Source organism: Labrus bergylta, chromosome 6, assembly GCF_963930695.1.
Source record: "Labrus bergylta chromosome 6, fLabBer1.1, whole genome shotgun sequence".
Taxonomy (NCBI): domain Eukaryota; kingdom Metazoa; phylum Chordata; class Actinopteri; order Labriformes; family Labridae; genus Labrus; species Labrus bergylta.
In genome coordinates, this window is record NC_089200.1 from 20,688,335 (window position 1) to 20,705,023 (window position 16,689).

Below are 16,689 nucleotides of genomic sequence, written 5' to 3' on the forward strand. Positions count from 1 at the left end.
CATGTTAGTTAAATCCAAGAGGGTAGATATGAGAAAACAGTATCCCATCTTGGATGAAAAAAAGGATCAATATCACCTTTAAAGTCTTGAGTGCTCTATTTTGGTCCTAAAACTTTTCCCTTACAAGTGTGTGAGGCCACATTTAATGCATTCTTGTTGGGAGACGTGTTTCTGAATCTGCTCCCAGCTTGCCTCTCATCTGTTTCTTTGTGTTGAATGACCAAACTTCTCAACTGTTGTGTTAGTGCTGTAGTGCATACCGTTTATGTTCATGGCTGGCATAACCACAGACATCTTGGGTCGACTTCCCTTGTTGTGGCTGGTGGCAGGAAGTAAGAGATGATCCTGTAAACAAAGAAGTGGAGGTCATCAATCAAAAAAAAAAAAAAAAAAAGGTTAAATGCATTCATTTGCTGGTTGTTGATCGAGATTTGGCGCAGAGTTTCTAACTCTGAGGAGGAGACCGACTGGTGAATTAAAACATTTGAGACTATCGATGACGCAATGGTCATCTGGGGGGTTCGGAGTTCCTGGCGTGATGCAAAGATTTCCATGAGCGCCTCTCTAGTTAGATAATTCTTCAAATCAAGTTTTTTTTAATGCCTCACCCCATTATGTTTAACAGTGAAAACAACTCTTACTTTGGGTTGTTTGTGCACTCGTTTGGGAATTTTACAAGAAGTAAAATTACTATGAACAAGCAGAAGGACCTGAGTTTGTAAAGCTATAAAAATATCTTTTGTGCGACTCATACAACAAAAGTGAAGATTTTTATCTGAACACATTCTCTCTGAAGGAAATATGGTGGAGAGGATGTGTTTATGTGCAACTACACACATGATTTCCAAACACAAATATGGTCGTGTTTAGCTCTAGTTCTGTTTCTTAAATAATAATGGAATAAAAATAAGATAATTAGATAAAATCCTACATGAGATGAAAACAACTGAATGAATCTATGACTAAGATTGGAGGAAAAGCCCAGTGGACAAGAAAAACTAAAAGAACAAAGCATGACAGCAAACCCACATACCACAACTGTTCATTTGAACCTTCATGAAGCAATTTATGCTGGAAATAACAAAGGAAATGATGGATCACAAAACTCAAGGAAATTACTTCATTCATTTAAAAATGAAGAAAAGTCATCAGGAGAAATCAGGAACAAAAAGGAAACAGCAACCAACCCGCATCATAAAAACCCTTTTTTTTTTTTTCAAACTGCCTCTTGAGATTGAAATGAAATCTTTCAGGGGCGGCTGTGGCTCAGAGGTTGAGTCAGTCATTTCTCAACAAGAAGGTCAGGGTTCGATCCCCAGCTCCTGCAGCCACAAGTCGATTTGTCCTTGTTCAAGTAACATAACCCCAAACTGCTGCGTCAGTGGCATGTGAATGTGTATGAGTGGATTAGTTAACACTGATGGACTCTTTACATAACAGCCTCTGCCATCAGTGTGTGAATGGATAAGTGTGACCTGCGGTGTAAAAAAGCACTTTGAGTAGTCAGAAGACTAGTAAAGTGCTATACAAGCTCATTTATTATGTCAGCCAAAATTCATTCCGAGACAACCTTCTTGAAACTTGATTATTATTTGTTTAAGTTTAAACAGCTTCTTCTGAGCCTTCATGCAACTGATTTGACTAAAAATAAGTTAAAAGAACTTCCTGAGTAAAATTAGTGGAGTGCCCCTTACTCTGCAGAGAAAAAAAATCATCTTTTAGTCCTTGTTAATAGCAAAACTGGAGCTTCTGCTGCATTGTACAACGAGAAGACCAAGTCAAAACCTGCTTTACTATATCACACAAAACTCTGCCTTGGTGAAATAAAAAATGAGGGAGGTCAAGGCGATGACAAGCGGGAGGATGGTGTGAGGTTGGGAAACCGATTACAGCTAGAAGATAAAAAAGGAGCGATGTTGAAGATTTGTGAGATACGAAGCATACAGACGTGTGGGAAAATCTCACTGAAAATAAACAGTGTTATATAATGTATATGTGACTGGTTTTTCTTCGTGATATGGAGAACAAGCAAGTGTTGCTCTTCATGCAATGGAAGTTATAGAAACTTAAATAACTTTAAAGTGTTGGTCGTGTTTTTTTTTTAAACAAAGGGTTAAATGAGATACTGTTCATGCTGAAGTCTAAACCACCAAAGTGGGTATCATATCCTAAAAATAGGCGAGAGGGTTCCTTCACTGTGTCTGGAGGATGGCAGAAGGGAAGGAAACACCATTTCACATTACTGCTCATCATCAGAGGACTGTCGAGCTCGTCAAGCTGACATAACAGCTGCAGCTGCCATGACAACAGGTGATTTTTTTTTTTCTCAAACCTTATTGGATCAGCCTATTCAGAGAAAGCAGCCAGTGTTTCCACCACGTCACCTAAATGCACACACTTATATAAAGCCACAGGTGCTAAAACAACACTAGAATTGAAGCACAAAACCGCAAAATGACGGTAGAGTAAGAGCAGTTCCATATTTTGGTCTTGTTATGTTTTCCATCATCTCATTTCACACTTTAACAAAGCCACAGGTGGTCATGTATCTGTGAGGGTTTAAAGGAACCTTGACCTGAGCATGACCACTATGGGCGTGCAACATTCTGTAAGGACTGACCTCAGCTGCTGGCCAGGACCAGAGCAGGCTGTGATAAATGATATTAAGGCAGGAGGGACAAAAGGCAGAAAAAGAGGAGGCAATTTTGGTAGTGACTGGCGATACGATATAAACAAATTCCAAATTTAATCCTGAGCTTTGGCAGTCTTGTAATAACGTCATTTCTGACAGAAACAAAAAACAAGAAACAAAAGCACAGCATTTAGTACACACACAGAAAAGGAGGAAAGGAGACCAGATTTGAATTTTTTAGTTTTCACAATTTCTGACATTGACAGACCCGACAGCTTATCAACTTAAAAAAAGGGGTTAGATGCATCCCTATAGTTTTGAATTAAAATAATATTTGTTATAAGCCTGTATTCCTCTTTTTGTAGATTTTCCAGTTGTGATTATTATTTGTTTTCCTTTTTCAGATTTCATTTTTATGTTTAAGTTTTTTATGCTCATTCAGATGAAGTGTAACACTTTGGAAGAGGAGATATATACGGAAAATATTTTGCAATTACAATCATTAGTCAAACTGAATTTGCTCAGTTATTTTTAAAAGTTTTTTTCACCCTATAAATAAATGATGTGCCTTCTCTTTGGGATAAACCAGAACACTCTCCCTGCTAATGCAACACAAAGCTGTCAGAAAGTGAAGGACGGATACTTGACCTGAGAGGCCTTCAGCTCAGTTACACCATTGTTACCATTGTCCCTGCTGTCACCATGACAACACCTTTGTTAGTGGCTTGGTGACAAGAGGTCTTGATCTTTGACTGCATGCCTCAAAAGTCCCGCCCCTCTGGGTAATTCTGAGGGTTTAAGGGCTTAACATCCCAACAAGGCTCAGAGTGTGATACAAGCTTGAACGAGCGTTTTTGGAGAAGTGGTGAAGAAAGCTACATTTGTTCAAGGCTGTTCAAATGAGGTTTTCCTTTTGGTTGGTTAGCGCTGAAGAAGAAGAAGAGGTGTAAGGTTAGGGTCTCCAAAAATGTGTTTTTCTATGAAACCCATCAAAGAAACAAATCCAGAATAATGAAATGAACACTTTCTGAACACGATGTTAAGGATTAATCATATCAGGAGGGAACATGTAAAACAGGGTAAGGGTTAAAATCTGAGGAAACAATATGTTCAACTGAAAAGAGACAAAGTAGATTAATAATGACATATGGCCTCGACTGAAAACCCGGTCTTGATGAGTGCTAGTGGACGAAGGAAACTGGACTTGAGAAATGTAGTTACACCCTTGGGCATGTGCGTTTCATCCCATCCCCCACCCTCAAATTTTCCCTCCAACCATAGCTCTCTCTTGATGAGTAAGCTCATTACCCATAATTTATGATGTATGAGTAAGTCTTTCAGTAATCAATTTGTCTTTTGTTATGACCAATTTGGGAAGAAAAAAACTTGACAGCCATAAGCGACTTGATCAGCCTTTAGCTGCAAGAATTTCTGTTAAATCCCTGCTAATTTCACTCTCTGTGTTCAACTTAAGCACTGTGTCAGAGAGTCTGAGTGTTAGCCGCTCCTTTATTTCTCTGTCACACCAGTGAAAAAGACCAGCTGAGCTGAAACTTACCCTGCGGAAAGACACCACGTAGAAAGTGTCACCGCGACGATTGATCTCATCGAAGAAGTCGCTGTAGGTGTGATGAGGTGCGTAGTAAACCTGTAGCTCACTGCCGGGATTCCTTTAGAGAAAGAATAACAGAAAAATGAAAACATTGACACATACTGGAAACGAGGAGAAAGAAACTGAAAGTTTGATTCTGTTTTGAAGTTTGTTTCTCATTAGACATTGAAGCAACTGATCCAGTGCTAATAATCAATGTTTTGTGCCACAGAATTGTTTTATATTTGGCAATTTCATGCAGATAGAATTTTTAATTATTGAAATACCATATTTGCATAAAAAAGACTTGATGCTATCTGTTTACCATGAACACATACACATACATATAAAAACGATAACACAATCATAAGAATCATCTTTAAACAACTGATCATTAGTCCTACTCAGAGTGCCGTTTCTTTATTTACGCCATTGTGATGTTTCACCTTCAGTCTGAATGTGGCAGAGGCGTGCTGAACAGATTCTCTTTGTGTGTCTTAAGTGTGTTTGTTTGCTACCTTAACTCAATATTATAGTAATAATTTTAATGTCACCGGGGCCCACTAGAACCAATTTCCCCCCCTTTTTTTTCCTGTGGACTTCAGAGACGTTCTTCTGGGTAACAACTATAGGTAGCCAAAGAACGATTGAGTCCATCGTTGTTCAGCCTTGGGGCAGGCAGCTTTCTCTGTCAAAGCCATTAAACAATGGAATATTATTCCGGACAAAATAAAAAACTGTGGTTTGTTTGGTAGCTTTAAAGCTTGTTTGTTAGTCAGCTACTCCTTATAACTTCTCATCTCATTCAGTTTTATCTCCTCTTTGGGCTGACGATATGCGCGTGTCGTGGGTGTGTGTGATGCGCGCTGTGCATGTCACGACACTCTCTGACTATGTGGTGTGTGTGTGTGTGTGTGTGTGTGTGTGTGTATATGTTGTATTTGTTGCTGAGGGATGTTTGATGTTCTTATATGTTGTATTTGTTACCTGCCAAGGGACTAAAGATGTAAATTAGCCTAAGGCTAACTCTGGTGCAATGCATTAAATGGTTAAATTTATGTTTTAATTGCACATGGTCCCTTACAAATAAAATAAAGTAAAAAAAAATCTGTGTGACCTAGACTAAACAGACTAGTCCATGGGAGAGGCTTCTTATTGATAGCCAAATCACTGCAGCAGTGTACAAGGGGTCAATGCTTTAAAATCAGCGTATCATAAATCCATCGGTTTGTAAAAATCTGAAAATGAAATCAGCGCCAAAAACGAAATAGGAGCAAAATGTTTCTTTCCCTTTACAGCTATTCGACACAGCTCAGAAGCAGTGAAACATACCAGTATGTTCTGCAGATGCTTTAAATCATTTTTTTATTTGATGCTGCCGACAATAAACACCCCGGTCCGCAGCTCTAAACAGATTACAGCAGCCTTGGTTTACCACACAAGTAGTAATTGCTGTATATTTCTTCTCAGATCTACAGTATGTTTGTCTCTCTGGACAAAGAAAGAAAATGCTGAATGCAGCTTTAAAGCTGAATATGAATTGTTTGTAAGAAAATAATTTGAACCTGATTAATGATTCATGTTGTTCACCCTGTTTCAGATACAGCTCAAAAGTTCTCTACTCACTTCTGCTCAGTAGTTTCTGTGTATTGGACCGTCACAATCTGGGCCCTCTGAGCCTCCTTGTTCTGTGTTTTCTGTTAGGATAAAGGAAGAGAATTAGCAATTATATACTCTTCAATCACTCCAACAAACAAGGGCTGGATAACTGTTGGAATTATTGTCCAACACATAAATAAAATCTTTATTCTCAACATCTCCATACAGGCACACAAATCCCAGTCTCTTATTTATGTGATGAAGGAATATACGAGCCGAATATAGGTAAGAAATAAACACATCTAGGTTTCTATTTAAAGTGAAATGAAGAATAGGTGTATACAAAACCAGGCAGCGCTGACTGGATTACACTCTCTGTGACAGATTTCGGAAAAAAAAAGAATTGTGGAAAAATAGGAGCCGGGGGCACTAATCCTGCAGCTCCCCCTCCAAGTGTTGTGTTTACTTTCTCAGGGCTGCTGGATTAAACTCAGCCCAAAGAAGAAAAAAATGTGAGGCAGAAAAAAGGGAAGGTGTGAGGGGAGGTGAAACAGTGGTGAAAGAGAGGCTTTGCTCTGCCAAAAAAAATCATTTATAATGAAAGTAAATTGCCTAAAATACAAGTTTGGTTTGTAAGCTTTATTGCAAACACTAAACATCACATTTATTTTTTGCACGGCCAATTAGATTTGTTGCTTGGTTTTCAAAAACTTACCAGAATGGTCCTGGTGGGTTTGTGATTGCCGTTACTCATGCGCCTGGTTTTGGTCTGCTGCACTTCATGACGGTGGACCCAACCCCTCAACTCATGAGCCAACCTGCCAATCAACATAATATATTAGCTTGTTTTTTGATATTTCAGGAAGGAGAAAGTGATTTTGAGTTATTTATAGTAAGGAAATAGTAGGCTTTGCATGTAAAAGTTTCCAACATACTCCAAACACTTGGTCCTGTTAATAGGAGGCTGGCAGGGTGGAGGTGGTCTGAGGTAGATGGGATCCTTCACCACCATCAGGGCCTTGTCCTCAGAGCTACAACACAGACACAAAGTGTTAAACAGAGACAAAAGAGACAACTTCCACTAAGATGGAAATCTGGTTACTTTACAAGGTGCTTCAGTTGCCCTCAAATCAGTGTAAAAAGAACATCATCTGAAGAATCTGTGAAGAACATTTTCCACATGTTGAGAATATGCTTTGAATGCAAACTGAGAGCCAACATGGCCGCCTGCCCTCAGAAGGAGGTGAGACATCTAGACGAGACCAAGAAACAGGAAGGAAAAAACAGCACAAACAGAGAAGCATGGCTTCCATGTGTTGAACGTTATTGCTGACTAATGAGTTTAATTGATTCAAATGCTGCTTGATACGTGACATGTGCTGAGGTGGCAGAGCTTCAGCCGCTGAACGTATGCACAAAAAACGCTGAGAAGGGGAAGTGCAGGGATTCTAAAACAACGACATCCACATGCTGCTATCAATCCTTCTTAGATAGAACATAAACATGCTACAGAGAAGTGCTGGGAGACAGATATACAGTTTGAATATCATGGGCGATGAAAACAAAAGCCCGACAGTCTGGGTTGTTACTATAATGTGAGTTAACAGACACAGTGGTGTAATGTTTTTTCTGGGAGTATCTGGACTTTACTTCAGTTTTGTATATTCCCATCAACTTCCACTTTTTACTCCACTACATTTCCCATTTAAAATGTTTACTTGTACTCTTTTACATTTTCCCTAGGAATCTACATGACTAAATATTTAATATATAATAAGAGAAGGAGAGGAGAAGGAGAAGATGAAGAAGAAAGCGAGGTTAGAAGGAGAAAGAGAAGAAGAATAAGGAGAAAGGGAAGAAGAGAAGAAGTAGAAAAAGAAAAGAAGAAGAAGAAGAGGTAGAAGAGAAGAAGAAGAAGAAGATGAAGAAAAGAAGAAGGAGGACGAGAAGAAGTCAATTGCAAACGTGAAAGGGATTTCAAAGCTGCAGTTTAAGAACTGACCAGCAGCGATTCTTCTCCTTTTCCAACAGCAGCACCGTCTCGGTAAAGTGGCCTCGCTTAAAGCCAGACTGATTTGTGTCGAACAGATTGTTTTTGGATGTGATGCAAGGATGATCAGATGCAAGCTAGTAGCAACTACATGAGTAGAAAACCACTCAACGCTAATAGTGAATGTATGATGGAGACGGAGACAAAAGTGGCAGCACCAGTTTCTCTGGTGAAAGATGTCGGTGCTGGCCTTTTTGGTGTTGGATGGCGGAATATTTCATTCATGATATGTCTCATATGATATGAAATCCACCATATGTTCATAAAATACTCCTGACATGTACGTACAGTAAACAACAGATACTAAGAGACTTTAATACGAGTAATGTCAAATTTATCTGACTTTAATTTCTACCTTTTTCTTGTATTATATCTGTACTTCTACATAAGAGTGGCTTTCAGGTTCTTCATCCACTGCTGTACATTACAGATCAGTAGTGAACAGCACCACAAGGCTTGGCTTTCCGCCTCAGACATTACTTTGACTTTAAACACAACTGTTATACCTCCAGCAAATGAATGATTATATTGATCGAGGCGATGATTTAGACTGTCCACACAGTCAGTGCCCACCTGCAGAGGCCTTGTTACCTAAACGTATGCCAATGACGTAATACTCGCCCCGGGGCCCCCCCTCATCAGAGCAAATATGTTGACTCCGCCTCACGTTCCCGTCTCTAAACGCTCAAGAAATAGTTCAGCAAGACAACATGTCAGACCAGAGACCATGATTATAACTCTAGCTGAGGGGCCCGCATTAACCTGCCTGCACGCACACCTTCATGTTCAGTGGGACCCCAAGATTAGGTTGCATGCCCCCCCCCAACCTCCCCACACACACCCCCCCTCCCCATCATCCTCCTCCCTGCCTCTTTGGTGCTGTCACCCCTTTTGTAAAGTCTAATGTGTTCCTTCCTGCCTGCGCTGGTTTAATGCTGCTGGTAACATGATACCCCAACTGAATGGTTTGGATTAACATGTAACATACCCTACACAGAGATCTGACAAAACACAGGCTGGCCGTGCCATGCACACATTAGACCCTCTGACCACCTCGCAAAACATCATTTTCAGGACATGAGTGTGCAGGTAATGTACCAAACAAGAATGTTATTTATGCAATTTACAAATGAAACGGCTGGGCCTCTATTGCATTTCAAAAAGAAAGCAAAATATATAAGCCTTTAGAAAAACAAACTGTTACCAGCAATGTAAAACTGGATGTCAAACGAGGCTTGACCGCAATTTCCCACCATGTCACTAAGAGCACAACAGCGGGCCGACCAGCCCAGGAGCCTTGAGGCATTTGAGAGGCAGTCTTTTGGGCTGAGTCGGTGACCGGCTGGCAGGCATGTTTACACTTGCCATAATGAGCTGTACCAGTTCAGACCGAGCCCCTGCACAGGTGCATCCTGGTCTGCTGACATGGCGTTGTGTTGTGAAATGTGTCGGAGGGGGGAGAGGTGGTTGAGATCATTACCTGTCGGCGATCTCGGAGGGGCCACTGCGGAGGGAATCGGGGCCCGTCGCAAACTCAGTTTGGTCATCTGAGGAGAAATCCAGCAAGTGTCTGCCGTTGTGTTGTGCAGTAAAAACATCTGTTTTGGAGCCACCCTGAAATAGACTGATGAGACAGAAGACAGGTGAGGCGAGGTCAAATCTGGACATTTTAATGGAGGAATCATATTTTAAAAAAAGACTGGGTACTGGACTGAAATGACCACAAAATTCCAAATGGTCCACATCCTGTGCACAGGAAGGGGTCCCTGTTTCTAGCAACAAGCAGAATCTGAACTCTGATCCAGACTGTATAACCCAGAGCATTGTGGAGCACACACAGACACACACACACAGACACACACACACACAGACACAAGCAATAATACACACAGTCTCTTTGAATGGTATAACTACACTGGGTGGCATTTTCATTTCAAAGGGATCTGACCTCAATGCTGGCATATTTTAAATTCCAAAGGAGAGCCCCAACACAAAACACACAGATGCAAGCAAAGGTACAGACACATACGGACTACTATGAATAGCCTTCAAATCACATGATTCTCTTAAAACTTTTTCACTTTTAAGAACTTGAGAACAATAGAAAAAGCAAATCCCAGCTCAGAGCGCTCAGTTTTTTTTATTTTATTTTTTTAAATACAGGTCAGAGAAGTAGAAGTTCACATCTTTGTTGAGAGCGTTCGTCCTGGGACAAAACAAGCATTTTTAAAAAATGAGACAAGAGAAGTCATGGTTAACATTTGGAGATGGACTGTGAATCTGAGTTTGTGGAGTTACACAATCTGACCATCTGGTCACTGGGTGGAATCAGATCTTTCTCCCCCTGATGTAGATTTGCGTAACTCGTCTTCATTTGTCAGTACTGTTACATTACAAGAAAAACTCTCATAAACACATGCTTTATTTCGTCTTTTGTAGCCTGAAATAATTTGATGGGTTTTTTTTCAAAGTAGCAAATGTTTACTTCCCTCACTATCCAGCAGGGTGTTTCACTCATTACTCACAACGTCTTATAAACTCTGGAGACAATAACAGACGAATGGAAAATACACAGAAGAGCCAGTTGGCATGGATGAACTAATGAGTGTCAGTTACTTGAGCAACCTAATCAGCTTCAATAATGACAAAAATGGAGACGCAAACACATTTGTGACTCATTCTAATTATGCTACAAATAGGCGTGGTTGATTTGGCTTTAAGGTTTAAAGAATAACATCTAGAAGTTTGATTTAATGTAAAAAAGAATTAGTAAAATGATTTCTTATTTTATGATTTGTCATCTATCTTTTTTTGGCCAACACTTAATTGTCAACTAAATAATGTGCGAGAAGCTGCTTTGTGTGAACATACTGCTTCGGTAGGAAACGTTCTGCACTGTTTTCAATAAAAGTTTTTTTTCAGTAATGTCACAAGAGACTTCATTCCCTGAATGAGTCATGGGGCTTCCCAAATGATTCCCTCTGGTAATCAAACTCTTGTGCAACCTCAATCATTTGCAAGTAATCGTCCTGTACCATCAGCTAAAGTATCTGCCTTTAGGCTTTAGGTATTGGGGCCAGGATGGTAACTGACTGATGCATTTGTCCAAAATCTTCACATAGGACGCTACTCAACCAATCAAATCTTTTACTTAGACCAGCCGAGAGAGAAGTCTAAGTGACATCCACAGCAAGCGGCTACAACATAAGCTTCTGTTTTCACATGTGGTGTTGCACCTCAATTGGGGGTCGGGGGATAACAATGTCTTCCTGTCTCTCTTTTTGGATAGCACCAAGCTTTATCTGCCATTGTCTGCAATGCAATCTTTGGTTTTAAACTGAATTTGAATCTAAAGACATACAGAGGAAGATCCATAGTCAGATAAATGTATCACATGCTCACCTCATTGGCCCAACGTTCAGCATGACAAACACCAACACCACCATGAGACACACCGCTCTCTTCTTGGGGGCCGTTGCATTAAGTACTGTGTTCTGCAAACACAGATTATGTAAGAAGAAATACATCAGATTTGGGTTATGGAAACTTCTCTGAATGTGTTGCTGTGCACACAGGCATGCCAATAAGTTTAGTGTGTGGAAGTTTTAACAGAGCTGCAGCCTCTCACTTCACTCAGCAGGCCCTCCAGCTGCCTCTTGAGGTTGCCATTCTCACACTTGAGTGCTTCATTCTCCGACAACGCCATGTTAAGGCGAGCTTCCAGAGACAGCAGATACTCCTTCTTCTTCTTCCGGGACAGGGACGCCGACTCACGGTTCTTTATCATGCGCTGCTGCCTCTGTGAAAACTTCGACTGGGACAACAAAGACAGAAATGAAATAAAATTAGACAGAGTTTATTACTCATTAAAACACATGTGAACGCAGCCAGTCAACACATATCGTAACAGGAAACAAGTTACGTTATTAGCAAGAAGGATATGAAATATCTCTAAACCTCTTTGAGCCACCTGTTGGGTTCTTTTTCTAACGTTGCTCGGTCTTTCACTATGAGAATTGCTTTGCCGTGACCAATTAGGATATATCATAAGTTCCTCTTACTAATGTCACATTGTACTTATCTGTGCTCTCTGGCACACTGGGTTGATATTGGTCTCATTGACACAAGAATTTAAAACCACCTAAACAAGTCTCAATGAAATATGTAGGAAACACTGGCATACACAGGCACGTAAAAACAGACAGTTAAGTCAATTTAAGATGAGCATGTAATATGTGCTTATCCATATTAACTGCTGTTTCCATCCTAAACCTCTCACATCTGCTCGATCAGTTTGCTCTAATGCCCACTCTCTCACACTCAGAATGAATGCGGCACATCGTACAAGATGACGACACGGAAACTCCTTACGAGACGTAGGAGAAGGCAGAAGAAGGTAGGGAGAAGGGGATTTTTGGCATGAAAGAGAGAAGAACACTAAAAAGACAGACAACATAGTGAGAAAGTAAATAGAAGATTGGAAGGGGGGGCGCCGACATAAAAGCCGGGGTCGACTTTGTTATTCTTTGTTGGAAAACAACCCCTGCAGTTTACTACAGTGATGGAATAATAAATGGACATGTTCAAGATGTGTCACAAGGTTAATGACACCTCTGCAACGAATCAGCAATCGCCCAGAGGAGCCGTAAAGTGCACGGGATTAAGCGTATGCTCCGAAAATATTTACACCGACATCCTCTGAGAGGTCAAGAAGTCACCTGCAATGCCTCTGTTCTATGTGTGAGCGGGGGTATGTTTACAGAGTGTGTCACTCTTTGAGGTGTACATCTGAGGCACGTAAACACAGAGGCACTAAACGTATATGTAAGAGATCTGGAGGTAGAAGAAACATGCTCAGCAATAGTCTGTCTAAATTGCTGCAATTACTGTCTCATACACTCAAGTAACTTTGAAAATAAATATTCAGCATTTTCCCATTTCAGTTGTTGCTGTTTACACAAGGCTTTATTCCAAAAGAAAGATTGTTCTAAACCCTAAGGAGGCAACCAAACAATAATACATGTGAAAATACACAAGTACAAATAAACACTTAACCAAATAAATAAACAAGGAAGAGGAATGTTACAGCTTGTTTATGGGACACAGGAAACCCTGTTACTCAAAGTCAAAAGGTGACAACCAAAATCAAAGCTTTGCACACAAACACAGACAGTGCATGACTTATTGCAAATCAACATAACCCATAGCTGAGGTGATTATCCAAACACATTTGTTAACCAACCAGTCCCCAGCTACCCCTCTTATACTCTTACCCCCACCCCAAGGCCCCTAAGATCCTAGACCTAATCGCCCCGCTGGTGATTAAGTTATTTGGATCCCTGTATTTGTGTTCTGTCTCCTGAGAAACCTCTGTCTCCCAGCCACAGATCTGGGAGCTGTGCCACTAGTCTGAGCCTGGGAACACTGCATGTAAGCAGTTACCAGGGAGTGGAGAGCAGAGAGAACGCTGCATTGCCATCAGGATGGAGGAGGAAAAATGAAGAGCGAGGGGGCAAAAAAAAGAAAATGGCAGCGTGGCATTTCCCAACAAACATCATTTTGGATGGGTGATGGTGAGAAAAGCCACTGAAAAGAAAACTGAGCTTGATGCATAACTCCAGCTGCTTAAGCAAGAAAACCAACAGATTCCAGCATGCCTCACTGTCACACTGCTTTTGGGAGTCCATTTTTTTCAGCATCCAAAGGGTTACTCCAGGAGGAAGTGTGTGATGAACCATTAACCTTCCCAAATGGGAGGGGAGTTTTACAAGCTCGGGTGAAAACGTGTCCTGTCGGTCATAAACACTTTGACTGTGGCGTGCGTTCCACAGGTGAAATAACTGTGAAGCTGTGATGTTGAATTCTAAGGGTTGATTTGTGTGGCAATTCACGCTTAGGGCACTCAATTTCCCTAAATCTCTCTTTTTAAACATCGACTGAGTGCTAGACCGAGGCTGCAGCAAGCGATGTGGTTGAAAGTGATAAACAAATGCAAGTGAGCATGTTGTTCCAGTCCACTGGTGTGTTGCTGGAGGAAGTTGTATTTTTTACGCATTGGTTCCAGAAAATTACACTTTTTTTTTGTTTGTAATGAAATGCTGAAGTTTTCCTGCTGTACTATATGACATGAAAGCAGAGTTTGCACTTCAAAAATGTGATGCGGAGAGAGATACATCAGTGTTCAGTTGCTGAAGTTGAAACATTCAGCAGATTATCGACACGTCATATGATGAACTGGTTAAACACTTAGGGTCCGATGTTCAGACCTGCAATTCCAGACCAAAATGTTTTTCAGTCCAGAACACACACACACACACACACACACACACACACACACACACACACACACACACACACACACACACACACACACACACACACACACACACACACACACACACACACACACACACACACACACACACACACACACACACACATACACACACACACACACACAGACACACACACACAGAGCTAAATCCCTGACTGTTATAGGAGCTCATTACATTACAGTGACCCAATCCCTGATGGCTGTTTACAGCTGTTGCAAAAGCTTCATCTCGCACAGCACCTGCCTGAAGCATGTAATCGTCAGCAGCCGTTTACCGCCCAGGCTTACACACACACACAGACACACACAGACACAGACACAGACACACTGTAGATACAACATGTAGTAGTAACACCTGGCACTAGCCTGCCATCTTTAACAGGCATTTTACACAATCTACCAAGTCCAGCACTGTGTTGCGGCCAAAACACAGCGAGGTTATAAAGTAACACAGCTGCAGCCGCTGAGCACACACACTCTCACAGTGTGACACGGCACAAGAACTTCTTGGTGGGCCATGGAAGAAACTCTAAAGTATGTTTAAAGCCAAACTATGTAACTCTTTAGAGATTTATAAAATATGTTTAATAGATGTCAAGCTGAATTTGAACACATTAAAACACACAATGCTCCTCATTTTACTACAATAAGCTGTTTTATTACCATAGCTGCACTTGGCGTGGTATGACCAGTAGCTTGTAGCGGCTAATGTAAGCTAATAGTCGAAGGAAAGCTAACTTTATACAGATGTTGCTATTGAAGTGAGAGTTGCTAACTTTTTGACTCTTACTAATTGTGTAAGTGCTACATTATTTTCTGACACCTACCATTATGCATTTTATAATCGACACTTGTGGCAACACTGACTGTCATTAGTTTCAACTTAATTCACCCAGATTTGACAACATTGAAATTTTGTAATTTTCAACTACTATTTTTCAAATCTTCCACTTTTTCTCGTGAGAAATGAAGGTTAAAAAAAAAAAAAAAAGCCCTTTCCTATTTTCCCCTACACGATTAAGCCCCCTCCAGTTCAGAGTAGTCTTTTTATTTACAATCGACTTCTCTAAACTGGTTGACCTGGTTAGCTTTACAAATGTGTGTTTGTTCTGGCCTCAGGGCTGTTGATTTCTCGGACATCTTTGTTGAAGTCTGGCTAGAAAGCTCTTCTCTAGACTTAATTATCCCCATGATAACTGGACAAGCTTCTCTCAGGCTATTTTTGGGGCAGACTATTTTTACAGCCACATATTAACAATAATCAATGATAAAATAGCAACCAATTGTGAAGTTACAGATAAGGTTTATCAATAAAAAAGGCAAAGGGAAACTGATCATTTCAAAATAAATAAAGAGTAGATTTGTGAAACAGAACAACTGATCTGAGGTTTATTAATGCTTCTTCATCTTATTCCCAGAAGATGATAATGCCTGTAAATTGGATCCATGCTTGTGTTGTCCCTACAGATATCCCTGCAGATGATTAAGGGGACATCCCACAAATGTGACACACATGGTTCTCCCAATTAAAAAAAAAGAAAAGCAGCTCTTATAAACACGATGCACTTCTGCAACCTCCCTGCCACGTCAGTGTGAGCTACACTGCGCATGGGAAACACTATAAATGTGGAAGTCGTGTTCCAAAACCAAGACAAAACAGACGAGAAGACAGATTGAGAACATCCTTCTCGACTCGCTAAAGGTCAAACAACAGCAAGCCTTCAGGAACTGTTGTGCTGGGAAACGAAGCCTGAAACAACAGAGAAGTGGCTGAAAGGCACGGCATCTCCATGACTTTGCAATGGAAAGATTTGCAGTTTGTTTAAGCAACAGAGAGACGAGAATCAGAAACACAGGCCGACAAACTGGCCCCCAGGTCTTCAGGAGAACACCAGCATCTCCCACACAAAACAAGAAGAGCTCAAAGATGGGGAACATTTATTGAGAGACCACAAGCTTACACAACTCACAAACTTTAAGTGAGTTTTTATTAACTTGAAATCTGCAGGAAAGTACCTCATGCAATTTAAAGTATCCTATGATAATCCCTGAAAACTCTTCTACACCGTCCTGTGCTGCTTTCTTTACACAGATCTTAAAGAAATTAAGGTGTTGAGCTGAAAAGGAGCAGAGCATTAATCATCTGCAGGGATATCTGTACTTCAATGTGTGTGTTTGTGCATGTGTCTTCTGTTTACTGCAGCTGTCCTGACATCACCTCTGAAGGCAACACACAGAATGATCCACCCTGTTTCATCCTCATGTGGAGCCAAGTTCATTGCTTACACTGTCTGAACCACGGTTACATAATATAAATCCTTCAAACAAAGACCAAGAAGATGTGTCGCTTTTACGAGAACAAGAGTTACAAATGATCAATTCACAGAAAACACAATTTCTCCTCTTAAGACAAGAAGCTTCTTGTATCTGTACAGACTGACGTAGTTAACTCGCTGTAACAACTTTCCTTCAGTGTCTAGATA

The 16,689-nt window shown here is 40.7% G+C and overlaps 1 protein-coding gene across 1 annotated transcript in view; it reads right to left on the reverse strand.

Annotated features, from left to right (window-relative positions):
* atf6 (activating transcription factor 6) overlaps positions 1–16,689 on the reverse strand; it is a 34,416-nt gene that overhangs the window by 7,803 nt on the left and 9,924 nt on the right. Inside the window, exons 8-15 of the mRNA XM_020647605.3 lie at positions 11,501–11,686; positions 11,275–11,366; positions 9,353–9,496; positions 6,758–6,853; positions 6,538–6,640; positions 5,850–5,920; positions 4,191–4,302; positions 261–345 (exon numbers count right to left, since the gene is read on the reverse strand). Coding sequence (XP_020503261.2) covers positions 261–345; positions 4,191–4,302; positions 5,850–5,920; positions 6,538–6,640; positions 6,758–6,853; positions 9,353–9,496; positions 11,275–11,366; positions 11,501–11,686 — 889 coding nt within the window. The remainder of the gene's footprint in view (positions 1–260; positions 346–4,190; positions 4,303–5,849; positions 5,921–6,537; positions 6,641–6,757; positions 6,854–9,352; positions 9,497–11,274; positions 11,367–11,500; positions 11,687–16,689) is intronic.